Source organism: Marmota flaviventris, chromosome 15 (genome assembly GCF_047511675.1).
Source record: "Marmota flaviventris isolate mMarFla1 chromosome 15, mMarFla1.hap1, whole genome shotgun sequence".
Classification (NCBI taxonomy): domain Eukaryota; kingdom Metazoa; phylum Chordata; class Mammalia; order Rodentia; family Sciuridae; genus Marmota; species Marmota flaviventris.
Window position 1 is genome coordinate 58908602 of NC_092512.1, and position 16043 is coordinate 58924644.

General features: G+C 38.3%; 1 protein-coding gene across 1 annotated transcript in view; it reads left to right on the plus strand.

Moving 5' to 3' along the window:
• The first annotated feature begins 1593 nt into the window (after window positions 1-1593).
• Window positions 1594-16043, plus strand: part of Ube2w (ubiquitin conjugating enzyme E2 W) — a 60471-nt gene continuing 46021 nt past the window's right edge. The window contains exon 1 of the mRNA XM_027949600.2: window positions 1594-1675. Coding sequence (XP_027805401.2) covers window positions 1661-1675 — 15 coding nt within the window. The 5' untranslated portion in view covers window positions 1594-1660. The remainder of the gene's footprint in view (window positions 1676-16043) is intronic.

Here is a 16043-nt window from a genome sequence, read left to right on the forward strand (position 1 = left end):
GTAAGCTTGATCTTCTGGAACAATTTTCTGAGTTTATAGGGATGAAGATCCTTAAAATAAAAAAAAAAAAAATCTAGAAACTTTTTCCTAATCTTACCTCTTTCATTAGGATATATGGGTTTTACTCACTGTTGTAATGTTGACAACACAACTGGACTAACATTTGGTATGCTTCTGGTTGATTTCTGGTTGCCAAAAGCATTCAAATTTCCTCAAGGACAGTCATTGTGTACAAAAAGGGGGAAATCAGTTCATTTCTGGCAAAGACTGCAATTCAGAGAGGAAGAGTATACCAATATAACTTCTCTAGTGAGGAAGAACAGTGTGTCTAATATTATACCATGGAATAACTGGCATATTTTAAAGATCTTTTTCCTTTTTGAACACATTTCACATTATGGATGTTCCCAGAGAACATAATGATCTATCTTAAGAGTGTGAAGAATGATATCCTACATTGCCTATATTTATATCTTAGAGAAATGTCTAAAAAGAAAGCCAAATGAATAAAATGACAGATATACAGATATGACAGATTTTAAGCTTTCCTTCTGGTAAAGCAAAATCTTCTACCCAGCGTGTTATCCACCTTGATTTTTTTTTTTTTTAAAGAGATAGAACATGAGGTGCAAGATTTTGGTTTCCACCTTCCTTTTATAAACCGATGACATCTTCAGTCCTGGAAGAGCTTTTAAAGATGTGGCTTTTGATAAATGTTGGCAGAACTGGTGCATTCTTAGGATTCTCTATGCTCAGCTTTTCCTACCCAAATTCATCTGTAGTTTGTGGTGGGCCACCAAACTTTCCACCACCAAACTGCCCACCACGAAAAAGGCTGAAGACACCTGGATATGATAAAAGATATGTGTATATTATAACGTGAAGCTGGTATATATTTTTTTTTAAAAAAAACATGCCTGGGGTAAAATCTCTATTAAATTTCGAATGCCATTAACACCTATTTATGATACACAAGAAGTTTCGTTGGCATAAGGGAGCGGAAATCAAAAATCAAAGAAAAACTTTAAAAAAAAATCTCTCTTTTCAGACAAGTTTCAGCTCTACAAATCTAAAAGCCCATGCCTTTAAAATACCAGTGTCGTTCTGCTCTCAATTATCATCCCGTTGTACAAGGAAAAGTGGGTCTCTCTACCCCGAATAAGGAATATGAGATTTCCAAGTCCGCGTGGAACAGAAAGAAGCCCCGGAAGTTTTTTTCTGGTCCCGAGGGATAAAATTATCAAAGTGGGCGGTGTGAAAAACACACACTTGGTGTGAAAAACACACCCGAAATAAAAATCTGTAAACACACCTTATAGTTGGAAGAACAAAATGAAACAGAAATAAACCGCATGGATCCAGACGCATCAGGATCTCGCAGTACAGACGGAAAAACTAACTATGTTCGGGTTAAAAGCGGAGCGGCGACTCTAAACTCAGGGGCGGGCTGGGATCCGGGGTACTCACAGAGCCTTTTGCCGCGCCCCTGCCCCTCCCCCGGGCGCCCTTGCACGCCAGCCAATCCCCTTGCGCCATCCCCTTCCCATCAGAGGCCCCGCCCCCCGCGCCCGGGATGTTAGGCCCCCGCGGCGTGACGCGAGCACGGCAGCTCCGCCCCCTGCGTCTCTGGCCTCGCTGGCCTTTGGGGGATGGTTCCATCATGGCGTCAATGCAGGTGAGAAGAGTTTGCTGCATCTGGGCGGGTGAGGGAGCTGCCGAAAGGGTGTGAGCGTTCGGGCGGGGGCGGCGTCTGAGACTTCGGGACCCAAGGGCGGGCTCCGGAGCCGTCCAAATGACTGGTCTTCTCCTAGCTTCAGGGCGTCGTGGAGGGGTGAGAGGCGGCGAGAGGAAGGGCGCGGGGGTGGGGGGGCGGTGTTTCGGTCGGTCGAAGCGGACACCAGCCGGCCGGGAAGTTGGGGGATAAAGAAGGCTTAGGAGGAAGAAAGGGCGAAGTTTGGTGTTGGCTCCGCGATGGTGGTCTTGGAATCGCCGCCCTGCACTCCTAGAGTGCCGCTGCTGGCCTTTCTGTCAGCTCCAGGGATGCCTTTTCTTCCGCCGTGCCCGGCCCGGCGGAAACAGCTGCGCCCGCCGTTGTCGCCCGGGCAGGGGCGGCCCTCAGAGGGGCTGAGTTGAGTGTGGGGGAGCTTGAAAAGGCGTTCCCAGAGAAGGCGCTTAGCGGCCTCTGCCCAGCCTCCCAAACCTGTCCTCCCAAACTGCTCGGCCCCTTCTTTCTCTTCCCTTAGACTCTTAATCATTTGCCCAGTGGGTACCTTCTTCTGTTAGTCTCGGCACTCGTGAGCAATCCTGCAGCAGCCCTCCCCCCCCTCGCTTCCGAATAAACTCCTAGGCCACGTACATCATTTGCCACCTAAGGTGCGAGCTCTGGAGGTTGGTCACTAGCCCCCTTAAACCTCTAGAGATAACTCGCCCTCTGATTTTTTTTCCCCACAATGCCCCACCCTTGCGGTCGCGGTAAGGGAGTAGCTCTTTGCCCTTCTTCCCCACACCTTTAAATGGAACCTTAATTTGGTGGAAGACGTTTGTTATCTACCTGACTGGTCTTCTGGCTTTCCATCTTAATTTGTCCCCCAGTGTCGTGCCCCCCCCCCCCCCCCCCCTTCGCCCTAGTCCAGGGAGTTTGTTTTTTTCAGGCAAAGATGGCAACCACAGTTGTAGTTTTTCCTGCATTATCTATTCTGCATTTAATTCACAAATAAGACTAGCGGTATTTGAAACATGTGAGAAGAGAAGGTACAACTCTCCTTAGGAGTGTCAGCTGAATGCCGTTTGGAGTTTTAATACCATCCTCTTAAGAAAAGAGAATACATTTTTACTAAAAGGATTTTCTTGCTTTTGTTTTTAGAAGAATAAGCAAGTGTCTGTCCCCTCCATTTTTCCCCCTATGCTAAAAGTGTTTTTCTTTCTTCATTTTCTTCCTCTTTTATTCAATACATATAATTTTTGCTTCATATTTACTTCTGTGCTTTTATGTTGTCTGTCCTATTTCTACGTATTCTTTATGATATTCTCTTTACCTTTGCTTCTCTTTGGACTTTCCTGAAGAACAATAAAATTTCGCAAAACATTACTAGTTGAAGAGATGTCACGAAGTGGTGCAGAGAAAAACAAGAACAATTTCAGGAAACATTATATTTCACACTAACCTCCCCTGAGATGTTAGAGAAGTTTCGTCATTTGAGGCCTAAAAAGGAACTGTAGAACACCAGTTGAACAGTAGTAGATGGCTATATTATCGCTTTAAGATTTTTATCTGTATTGAGATTAAAACATTATTTGTTATGACCAGCTGAACATTATTTGTATTAAGATAAAATTATTTAAGACTAAAAATTAAGATCTAAATATATACTTGTGAGATACCTAGGGATGATTGAACCCATAACCTGGCAAATGCTCTACTGCTTGAACTTTGTCTCAAGCTCTTTTTAATTTATTTTGAGGCAGGATCTAAATTAGCCAGGGTGGACTCACCTGGAATTTGTAATCCTCCTGCCCCAACCTCTAGAGTGTTGGGATTATAAGCAATTGCCGCTACACCTGCTTTGTGATTATATTTGATATGAGAACAGGGTTACCTGGTTAGATTTATATTTCAAGTATTTGGAAGGCAGATTTGTTTTTAAGAGAGATGCCGATAGTCTTAACTTTTACATGGTGACTTAAGCAGTGAAAAAAATATCCGACATTGCAATAGTGCATTTTCCTGTGCCTTAAGTACTACCTCAGAACAAAATATTTAAGTTAATTGTAAATTAGAAAGTGATAGTGTTGTGGAGAAGAATCATGGAATGAAGTTAGAAAGTCAGTATTTGAGTGATTTTGGTTGGGAAAAAGTATGCTATAACACAGAATGCTGCTCTGCTGATGCCCTTATTTAAAAAGCTTTTTTCCACCAGAACTGGTGCTAGAATCCAGGGCCTTGAGCATGCTCAACAAGCATTCTACCTTGGAGCTACATCCCTAGCCTGTAAATTTTTAAAATTTTACATTAGGATATTACTGCTGCTGAAGAAGTAAAGAAAAAGTGACTTATAAAGCTGCAAGGGCTTCTTTTTATTTTTTATTTTGTAACACAGTCTTATTAAATTGCTTGGAGCCTTGGCAAGTTGCTGAGTCTGGCCTGGAATTTGCAATCCTGCATCAGCCTCCCAAGTTGCTAGGATTACAGGTGTGCACCACCATGCCCTGCTGGAGGAATTGTATTTTTAAAACTTGCCATATTGGGACTGGAGTTGTGGCTCAGTGGTAGAGTGTTTGCCTAGCATGTGTGAGGCCCTGGATTCCATCCTTAGCACCACATATAAATAAATAAAAGATCCATTGACAACTAAAAAATATTTTTTAAAAAAACATGCCATATTATACAAATATAATGTGGGATTTGATTACTTGATAAATGAAATTAATGTTTAGGATCAATGCAATAAAATCAAGTAAGGATAAACAATTTTTTACTGGAGAGTATGTATTTTAGAATTGAAATTGTAGCTGCTTTAAGGTAGTCTGTCAGTGCTTCTCAATCTTTCAGGTTATGCCACATTTAGGAAATTTTTTTTTAGTAGTACACTAAGGTGGATGAGGTTATTGAAGCCTAGAAGCACCTGGCTAGGCAACTCTGTGACCATTGGTGGGTGATTGATATTCTAGTACACTTACAAGGTTAGGGAAGCTCTGTTATATGACTGAAAATCTTCAATTTGCAGTTCAAGATAATGATTTCCCCACTTATTTGGGCTCCTAGAGGCATTCTTTCCTGATTTTTTTCCTTTTATTTCTTCCTGGAACAGAGTCACATTGCCAAAGAACCATTCTTTTTTCTTTTTCTTTTAAAATATGTGCTTTTTAGTTGTAGTTGGATACAATACCTTTATTTTATTTATTTATTTTTATGTGATGCTGAGGATCTAATCCCAGGGCCTTGGATGTTCTAAGCGAAGGGTCCACCACTAAGCCAAAACCCCAGCCCAAGAAACCATTCTTATTTATTTATACTAGGGCTTGAATCTTGGGTATTTTACCACTGAGCTACATCCCCAGTCCTTTATTTATTTTGAGGCAGAGTCTCACTAAATTGAAGAGGATAACCTTGCCCTTGTGATCTTCCTACCTCAGCTTTTGAGTCACTAGGTTTATAGGCATGTGCCACTGCACCTGGCAAAAAAGCATTCCTTTTTTTTTTTTTTTTTTTTGAAGTTGGAGGTTGAACCCAGGGATCCTTTGCCACTGAGCTATATCTCCAGTTCTTTTTATTTATTTTTTATTTTCATTTTTATTTTTTGGTATTGGGGTTTGAACTTAATGAAGACTTTACCACCCAGCTACATCTTCAGTGCTTTATATTTTTTATTTTGATACAGGTTCTTGATAAATTGCCTAGGGCCTTGCTAAGTTGCTGAGGCTGGTCTTGAACTTACAGTCCTCTTGCCTCAGCCTGCCAAATTGCTGGAATTACAGGTGTGTATCACCATGCCTAAGAAACCATTCTTTGTTTTTTTTTTGATGTGGGGCGGGGTGTGCCAGGGATTTAACCCAGAATCACATTCCCAGCCCTTTTTTAAAATTTATTTATTTATTGAGACAGGGTCTTGCTAATTTACTGAGGCTGGCTTTGAACTTGCAATCCTCCTGCCTCAGCCTCCTGAGTCATTGGGATTAAAGGCATGTGGGATTAAAGGCACTGCACCTGGCTAAAGAAATAATTTTTAATTCTTGGTGATACTTAAAATTGGCAAGAGTAAAAGGAATCTACATTTAATTTTTGTTAATTCTAGAAATCTTAAAATATTAAATGAAAAGTACTTTATAACACATCTTTAGTTGTACTACTTTACAGTTTCTGATTATTTGGTACAAATTTTCCATCCCCAACTGTAAAGGCAATTATTAAAGTGAATTTTAATTAGTTTTTTCAGTGCTGGTAATTGAACTCAGGGCCTCATGTATGCTAGGCAAGCCTTTTTTATTTTATTTTGGGACAGTGACCTTGAACTTGTGATCCTCCTGCCTTAACCTCCTGAGTCTTATGGGATTACAGGTGTATGTTACCAGGTCTAGATGTATTTTCCAATTTTAGAGTTTAGCTGCTTCATTCAGACTTCTCTTTAGTTAGAAGTTTTAAAGTATACCTGGTATATTTTTCTAATTTGATGCTATTCATTTTAGATATAGACTCTTCTTATGTTATGTCTTAAGATCTTGGAAAGTCATTGAATAAGAATTGATGCTAACTCTAAAAAAGTAGTGATATATTTGAGATAACTCACAAGTAATTCAATTTGAATTATTTTTCTGCATTTTCTTCCTCTTACCTAGCTGGGTCTTATTAGATTGTTGGAAGGAGATTGAGATTAAGTAACAGGAGATAGAATATAAATGTGTGTTTATTGTCAGAAGGTTTAGAAATAATGATTTGGAGTTATTCACAGCTCTATGTTGTTCTTTACGCAAGTAATTGGATGTAGTGAATCAAAAATTAGAAAATTGACTTGTCATTTTGGATCCTGAGTCTCATTAAGCATTGAGAACTTGCATCTTAATATCTGAGGTTTGTTGGATTCTTTAGTCATAAGTCCCCCCCCCTGAGAGCTGTTGGAGTAGGAGCCAAGGGAAAAGGGAAAAAGCATAGAAAGAATTGAGGATATTCTTTGAATGCTAAATGTAAGTAGATAGTAGACCATATGTAAACAAAATAGTAGTAATCATCTTCTTACCTCAGAGCAGTTGATGTTGTACTCTTGCTTTTACTCAATTATCACTTTATGAGATCTTTTATTTTGGTATGAAAAGTGTTTAAGTTTTTATTTAACTTTTCAAATATCTTCTCCCCTGGCTATAGATTTCATGAAAGCAAAAAAAACCAAAAAAAACCAAACGTTTCTCTCTGTCCCTTAAGTGTACATATAGTAAACAGTTGTCCATCACTTGACACTTAAAAGGAATACTTCTAATTCACAAATTCTGTATTTTAAATTCTATTTCAGGGGAATTTATTAAGCAGTTCTATTAACGTTGAATACCTGTAAAGAAGTAACTTATAATTTACATTTATATATATTCCAAAAAGTTGCTTTTTTTCTTGATTTATGTGTTTGCCAAACTTTGATTTTTTTCAAATATTTTTATATTCATTTTTTTTCCCCTCTGAATTCTTATTGCTACATTGTAAAAGGGAATTTCAGATAACTTTATTTCGTTCTATAGAGACATACACTGTGATTTCTGTCCGGTAAGTAATTACTTATTTAAGTAAGTGGCTTATTTGAAATTACATAGTAACTGAGTAGTGAGGCTGGGATTAGATATCAAACTCTGAATTCGACTGATGCTGTGAAGTTGTAGCTAATGAACATTTTAATAAGTTTGGCATTATAGAGAAATCATTAGGATAATTAACCTTTTAATTAAAAATTAAGTCCTTACTAAAATGCTGTTTAATAGCATCTATAGCTAGGAAAGGAGGACTGGGTTTGTGGCTCAGTGGTAGAACACTTGCCTAGCACACTTGAGGCTCAATCTCCAGCAGTATAAAACAAAACAAAATAAAATCTGGAGGAAATGAGAGGAAATATTTCATAGGGTTTTTAATATACAAGGTTACTCTGTGAATAAAATTTTTATTAATTTGTAGTGCTGAGTATTGAACCCAGAGCCTGCTCATGGTAGACCAACACTCATATCACTGAGCTACACCACTAGCCCTATGAATCAAATTTTAAAAAGAGATTCTTTATGTGTATACTTGTGCAGTGAATAAAATTATAATGGTACATATTTTCAATTTAAAGAAAATCTTTATTATTAAGGAGAGTTTTAAAAGTGGGATGATATCCAGTATCTTTCTGAAAATACATTTTGCTTAGTATTTACCTAAATTGAGCAGTTATCAGATGAATTTTAATGCATCTTCATATCAGCTGTCTTCCTCATTATGAATATTATCTGCAGAATACTTGCTCATGTTTGTTAGGTGTTTTAAAATTTACTCTAAAAGGTGCTAGGGATAAAGCTCAGTGGCAGAGTGCTTGTCTATCTGTGTAAGGCCTTAGGTTCCATCCTTAGTACTGGAGCAGGGAGCAAAACCCCTCATTTGATAGTCTTTTATCTGTGAGGCTTCCATGTGGTTTGGGGGGTTTCTTTGATGGTTTTGGGAACAAATCTAGTGCCTCACATATGCTAGGCCACTGCTCTACCACTGAGCTATACCCCCAGCCCTGTGAGTGTAATGTTATATCACCAACAAATAGTACATGTCTTTGAGTTGTTTATAATTCTGAGAATAGACTTTAATTTGATTTAGTTGCCATTGTAAAAAATTTATCTTTCCTGAACTTGTTTTTTGTAGTATTCTCCATGTTGGTACATGGCAACTTCATTCTTCATTTGCTCAACTAGAAATCTTGGATTCATCCTATGTCATAGTCAGACTGTCAGCAAATCACAGCAGTTCTATCTTCAAAATATAACCAGTGGACATGGTGTCACACACCTATAATCCCAGCTACTGGGGAGGCTGAGATGGGAGGATTATAATTTGAGACCAGCCTCAGTGATTTAGCAGGGCCCTAAGCAACATAGCAAGCCCTTGTCTCAAAATAAAAATGACTGGGGATGTGGCTCACTGTTTAAGCACCTCTGGGTTTAATCCCGGAAATCCCCCCACCCCGCCCACAAAAAAATTTTTTTTTTAATTTTGATTTTTTTAGAAATCAACTTTTTGTTCCCTCTTGAATTATTCTCTGATATAGATAATCATCATCCCTTGCCTGAATTATACCATCAGCTTTATAAATGGTTTTTCTGCTTGTGCCCTTTGTCTTCTTTCAACCTATTAAAGTCCAAACAAAAGTTAAATATCATTTCACTCACAATTCTACTGTGGCTTCCCTTTTTTAAGTATAATCCAGAATTCCTGCTATAGCTAACGGGCCTTAACCTCACTCAGGTACTCTTTATCTTTATAGCCTATTAATGACCTTAGTATTCCTGCCCCAGGGCCCTTGCCCAAGTTGTTTCCTCTGCTTTGAATGCTCTTCTCACATACCTGGAAGACTCCTTTTTACATTCTGATCCTTTTTATTTTTTTTTTTAAATTTTTTTTCTGATCCTTTTTAGAGTGTTATTCTTTCAGTGAGGTCTTTCCTACCACTGAATACAAAAATAGCCCTCTCCTCCAACACTAATAATTCCCTTCACTGCAAAATTCTTCATATCTATGATTTATTATTTATTAGTTTATTTACTATTGTCTCTGGATATAACTGAGTGCCTGGGGATTAGTAGGTTCTCAGTAAATGTTGAATGGATAAATTTTTTTATTTGGTGCTGGGGATTGAATGCAGGGATGTTTTACTACTGAACTTCAATCCCCAGCCCTTTTTATTGTATTTTTTAATTTCAAGACAGGGTCTTGTTAAGTTGCTGAGGGTCTTGATAAATTGCTGAAACTGGCCTCCACTTTGTGATCTCCTGCCTCAGCCTCCTGACTCACTGGGATTACAGGCATTTACCATACCTGGCTCTATAATTGGGTTTGGACTCTTAGTTTTGCCTTTTAATAGTTTGTAAACCCCCTCCATAAATAAGGGTGATGAAACAATCATATGAGGTAAAACTGCAGATTATTTCATTTCATGAGTTTTTGGAGTTGATTGAGTTGTGCTGTAGGTTTCCTAGTTTTAACTCCTCCCTTTTTTTCTTAGTTCCTGTGTTGGTAATAAATGGGAAAAAGACAGATTTCTTTTGTGATTATGTGACATCTGAAGTCTCTTGTGTTTCCAGATCACAGGAAGGAGGATATAGACGTAGGATTTCCAAACAAAATTTGAGAATTAGCCAAATAAAATGTGAGCATTTTATATAAACTCTAAAAGGCAGGTTTTTTTTTTTTTCCAGTTGAAATATATTTCACATATCATGAAACTTACTCTTTCAAAGTAAGTTCCTAATTCAGGGGTTTCTAATATATTCAGTCATTAACATTGTTGTTGGAACATTTTCATCGTCCTAGAAAAAAAACAAAAACCTTATCTGTTAACTGTCACTCAATTTTCCTTTTCCTCCAGCCTCAGGAAACCACTAATCTATTTTCTCTCTCCATGGATTTACCTATTCTGGGTACTTCATGAAAAAAATCACACTACAAGTGACCTTCTGTGACTGGCCTCTTTTACTTATTTTTGAGGTTCATCCATATTTTTGCTGTGATCTGTACCTCTTCCCTTTTGGGGACCAAATAATAGTCTATTTTATGGTTGTATCACTGTTTATTCATTTATCAATTGATATTTGGATTATTTTCTGTCGCCATTTATCATTGTTTGACAATTTGGATTGTTTTCACTTTTTGGTGAACATTATTGCAATGAACATTCATGTACATATTTTTGTGTGCATATATGTTTTAATTTATTATAGATGTATACCTACTAGTGAGTTGCTGGATCATATGGTAGACTTCTTCTAACTTTCTAAGTCTATAGAGAAAAAACAACCACTGATTTTTCCTACTCTATATGTACAACACTCACTGAAACTGGAGTTTAAGGCAAAACTAGATTCTCTGCTTTTGCTGGCAGGTGAGGTCTGCAAAAGCTGTAGGTCTCTGCAGCTGAGAAAGCTTGTTCCCAGCTTGCAAAACCAGATTCTTTACCACTATCAAGTGCCATGTTGCAACTCTTTATGTTGGTCTGTGCCCTCCAGTGTCGCAGCAGACCCCAGTAGCTCATCGCCAATTTCTTCTTTCTGGGTTCTTGTCCTTAAAATTCGAAGAATGAAATCCACAGACACAGAAGAGTAAGTGTAAAAGAGAAGGATTTATTTAAATGGGAAGAGTCGAATCTTCAGGGCTGAGAGGGAACCTGACAGGGGGGCTGCTTGAGTCTACTAGTTTTGGTGTTTGTATAGCTCTTTGGCCATTGGTCCAAATTTATGCAAAGTCAGGTCTTGACAAAATACTAACACTATTGGTCCAAATTTTTGCTAATCAGGTACTAATACTATTGGTAAATCCTAGAGTCTGAACTTTCCTGCAATGTCCATTCAGGTATGCCTCACTTCTGTTTTTTTGCTGCTTCTCAGGCCCACACCAGTGTGATGGGCTCTGCCAAATGTGTCCCGTGCTTGCCAATCACCCTCCAGCCTTCTCAGTCTGCTGCTGCTTCTTGGTGAAGATTAGAGGGATGTCTGTGGCTTGCATCCAGGGAGCCATATTGACCAGGACAAGGCATTAATACTACTGATAGCATATATTCAGTTATTCCACACCAAAGTAGTTCTCTGACACCAGCTAGGTGTCGTATAATTCAATCCAGTAAAAACACTAACCCGAGTTAGCATAGATCCCACAGATCCTTAATCCTACATGACTACTCCACTTTTTAGACACCAATTACAAGTATAGGCCCAGGTTACCCACAGTTCTGACATGGCTACAAATGGGAAGTTCTAGACCACCCCCCCACCCCATCCTCCGCCATTTTGGGTTCCATAATTTTTTTTTTTGGCAGTGCTGGACAAGTGCTCTACCTCTGAGCTATGTCTCCAGCACCCAGGGTTGATAATTTCCTAGAGGTCTTCCAGAACCCTAGAAGACCGTCTACTCAAAACTGCCAATGTATTACAGAGGATATAAATGAATAGCCAGATGAAACTATACGTACAGCAAAATTCCTAAGGGTTTTTCAGCACAGCAACTACCATCTATGAATTTGGTGTTCATGCATGCTTTCTGCCTGAAGATTTGTTGGTCAGTCCAGAAGCTCTACAAACCCTGTTCTTTTAAATTTTTGAGGCTTTACTTTTTAAGAAGCATGATTGGTTAGAGCATCAACTATTGGTGAGCAACTCCATTTTTTGCCTCTCCCTAGAGGTTGGGAGGGTGGGGCTGATAATTCCAGCCCTCTAATCACAGAATTGGTTCCTTTAGCAAACAGCCTCCATTCTGAGGCTATCCAGAAGCTTCTAGCTACCCATCATCTCATTAATATATAAAAAAGAGGTTTTAGAGATTCCAAGAGTTTTAGGAGCTGTGAGCCAGGAATTTGAAAGAAGACTTATATAGCTGCCCTTTGTTATCTATGGGGAGACTGGTTCCAGGAATCCACCCCCCACCCCCTGCAAAAAAAACCCCAAAATCCATGGATGCTCAAGTTCCTTATATAAAATGTCATAAGTACATGCTTTTCCTCCCACCTCCATCACCTTTAGATTACCTATAATACCAAATATACCAAATACAATGTAATATTAGGTGATAGTCATTATACTGCATCATTTAGGGAATAATAACAAAAGTATGTATATGTTTAGTATAGATGTAATTTCCCCCTTCCCCTCCATTTTTTTTTTTTTTTTTTTTTTGGTACCAGGGATTGAATTCAGGCACTCAACCACTGATCCACATCCCTAGCCCTATTTTGTAATTAAATTAAATTTAAAAGGTAAAATACTACCCCTAAATTATGACTTAATTGAGGTGGCATGCTTCCTGGATATTGGAGTTTTTCTTAGCTCCTTAGGTAATTCTAACATACAGCATAAGTGTAGGACATGTCTTCACTGCAGAGTAACAATTCAGGCAAATTATGTAAATTGGATAAATTGTATTGCATCCTCTTGGATCTGATTTAGAGTTCAGGAGACCTTAGACATTTTAAAAAATAGAGCTTTATAGTTCATTTTGACAAAATCTCACATGTGTGGAATTAGATTTACTCAATTTCAGTCACTAGTGGACCTTTTTCTCTCCCCTTTTTCCTCCTCTATTATTTCTCTACTGTTTTTTTTTTTTTAACTCATTTATGTGTTTTTGGTGCTTTGTAGATATTGGGTTATTTGGGTTTTGGCCTTTTTTTTTTTTTTTTTGAGTTCTTCATATATTCTGGATATTAATCCCCTGCTAGAGGAACAGCGGACAAAGATTTTCTCCCATTCTGTAGCTCTGTCTTCTTGAGAAACTTTTTAATTTGACGCCATTCCATTTATTCTTGGTTTTATTTCTTAAGTTTTAAGAGTCTTAAGGAAGTCATTTCCTGAACCAACATATTGGAATGTTGAGCCTGTTTTTTTTTCTAGTAGTTATAAAGTTTCTTTCTAATGCCTAAGTCTTGATCCACTTTGATTTGACTTTTGTGCAGGTTGAGAGATTTCTTGTACATGTGGATATCCTGTTTTCCCAGCACCATTTGTTTAAAAGGCTAAAGGCTATCTTTTCTCCATATACATAGGGCTGGAATTTTCAGCCCCACCCTCCCAGCCTCTATCAAGAGGCAAAAAGTGGAGTTGATCACCAATGTCGATGATACTCTAACCAGTCACGCTTTTAAAAAGTAAAGCCTCAAAATTGTATTTTATGTGTATATATATATTTTTTGGTGTTGAACTTTTTTTTATTATTCTAATCAGTTATATATGACAGTGGAAAGCACTTTGAGAATTTTTCACTTCTGGTTGTGCATGAAGTAGAGTCACACCATTCGTGCAATCATACCCTTACCTAGGGTAATGATGTTCCTCTCATTCCACCATCTTTCCTACCCTTTTGCCCCCCTCCCCTCTTCCCCTTTGCTCCATTCAAAGCTCCTCCACTTATCCTATGCACCCCTCCCCCATATGGATTAGCATCCACTTGTCTATGAGAAACCATTCAGCCCCTGTTTTTTTGAGATTGGCTTATTTCACTTAGTATGATATTCTCCATCTCCACCCATTTACCTGCAAATGCCATAATTTTATTCTCTTAATGCTGAGTAATATTCCATTGTATATATGTACCAGAGTTTCTTTATCCATTCAGGGCATCTAGGTTGCTTCCACAGTTTAGCAATTGCGAATTGTGCTGCTATAAACATTGAAATGGCTGCATTACTGTAGTATGCTGTTTTTAAGTCTTTAGGTATAGTCCAAGAAGTGGGATAGCTAGGTCAAATGGTGGATCCATTCCACATTTTTTAAGGAATCGCCACACTGCTTTCCAGATTGGTTGCACCAATTTACAGTTCCACCAGTAATGAATGAGTGTTCCTTTTCCCACACATCTCGCCAACACTTACTGTTTCTTGTATTCTCTGATAACTGCCATTGACTGGAATGAGACGAAATCTTAGTTTTGAGTTGCATTTCTCTAATTACTAGAGATGTTGAACATTTTTGTTCTTTACATATTTGTGGATCGTTTGTATTTCTTCTGAGAATTGTCTGTTCAGCTCTTTAGCCTATTTAATGATTGGATTTTGGGGGGGGGGTTTGTTGTTAAGTTCTTGGAGTTCTTTCTTTATATTTCCTGGAGATTCCTGCTCTATCTGATGTGAGTATGGCAAAAATTTGCTCCCTAAATGTGGGCTCTATCTTCATCTCATTGTTTCTTTCACTGAGAAGAAGCTTTTTAGTTTGAATCCATCCCATTTATAGATTCTTGATTTTATTTCTTGTGCTTTAGGAGTCTTGTTAAGGAAGTCGGGGCCTAATTGGACATAATGAAGATTTGGGCCTACTTTTTCTTCTATTAGGCATAGGGTCTCTGGTCTAATTCCTAGGTCCTTGATCCACTTTGAGTTAAGTTTTGTGCATGGTGAGAGATAGGAGTTTAGTTTCATTTTGCTGCGTATGGCTTTCCAGTTTTCCCAGCACCATTTGTTGAAGAGGCTGTCTTCTCCAGTGCATGTTTTTGGTGCCTTTGGGCTGTCTTCTCCAATGCATGTTTTTGGTGCCTTTGTCTAGTATGAGATGATTGTATGTGTGCATTTGTCTCTGTCTTCTATTCCATTGGTTTTCTTGTCTATTTTGATGCCAATATCATGCTGTTTTTGTTACTATAACTATGTAGTATGTTTTGAGATCAGATATTGTGATGGACCATAGGCATTTTAAAGTTTAATTCTCTGAAGGACCTTCAAGAATCAAATTTAAGACTGTGGAAATGTTCATATATATGCTTGGCTTTCTACATAATTATAGTCCTATAAAAGACCATCTATTTCCGGGCTGAGGTTGTGGCTTAGTGGTAGAGCGCTTGCCTAGCGTGTGTGAGGCACTGGGTTTGAGTCTCAGCACCGCATATAAATAAATAAAATAATGGTCCATCAACATCTAAAAAAATTTTTTTAAAAAAGACCATCTATTTCCCAGACATTTCAGAGCACCATTTGACTGTCTTATCTACTTGACTGAAATTTCTTGTTTGACTATGTTGTAGAAAGAAACAATATCTGCCATGTGACTTTTTTAATGGAGCAGCATTAGTGTATACCAAGTACATTAAGGTGTGACTGTTGGGTGATCAGTGTGTTAGGAAATGAGTGATTCTTCTCGGCCAAGAAATTGAACCTGTGCAAACTTAGAAATTATTTTATAGAATGAATCTTTGGAGTTGAATATGAATAAAAACTTTATTTTGAAAATAATCTTAGAAGCTCTGTATTAAAAAATGAATAGTCCTTTCCAGTAATTGAAATGTTAGTCTCCCTCCACCCCCACCCCCACCCCACCCCCTTTTTTTTTTTTTTAAGTATTTTGACCTTTCATTAGGGCTATTTGATTTTAATTTTTTATTCTAATTTGTTACATGTGATAGCAGAATGCATTACAATTCATATTATACATATAGAGCATACTTATATCACTCTACACAAAATAGTCATACCATTTGTGTCTTCATACATGTAATTAAGGTAATGATGCCCATCTCATTCCATCATCTTTCCTATCCTCATGCTCACTCCCTTCCTCTCCCTCATGCCCCCTTCCCTTCCCCTTAGGAATCCCTAATCCTTCCATCTCCCATTCTAAGACATACACTGAACTTATTTGCTCATTAAAGCCTCTGAGAGTCAGTTTTTTTTATTGTTTTAGTCAGCTTTTCATCACTGTGGTCAAAATACCAGACAAAAACAACTTGGGAAAGGAAAGGGTTTTTTTTGGGGGGGGGGGGGCGGGGGGGTAGTATCAGGGATTGAACTCAGGGGCACTCAACCACTGAGCCACACTCCCAGCCCTATTTTATTTAGAAACAGGGTCTCACTGAGTTG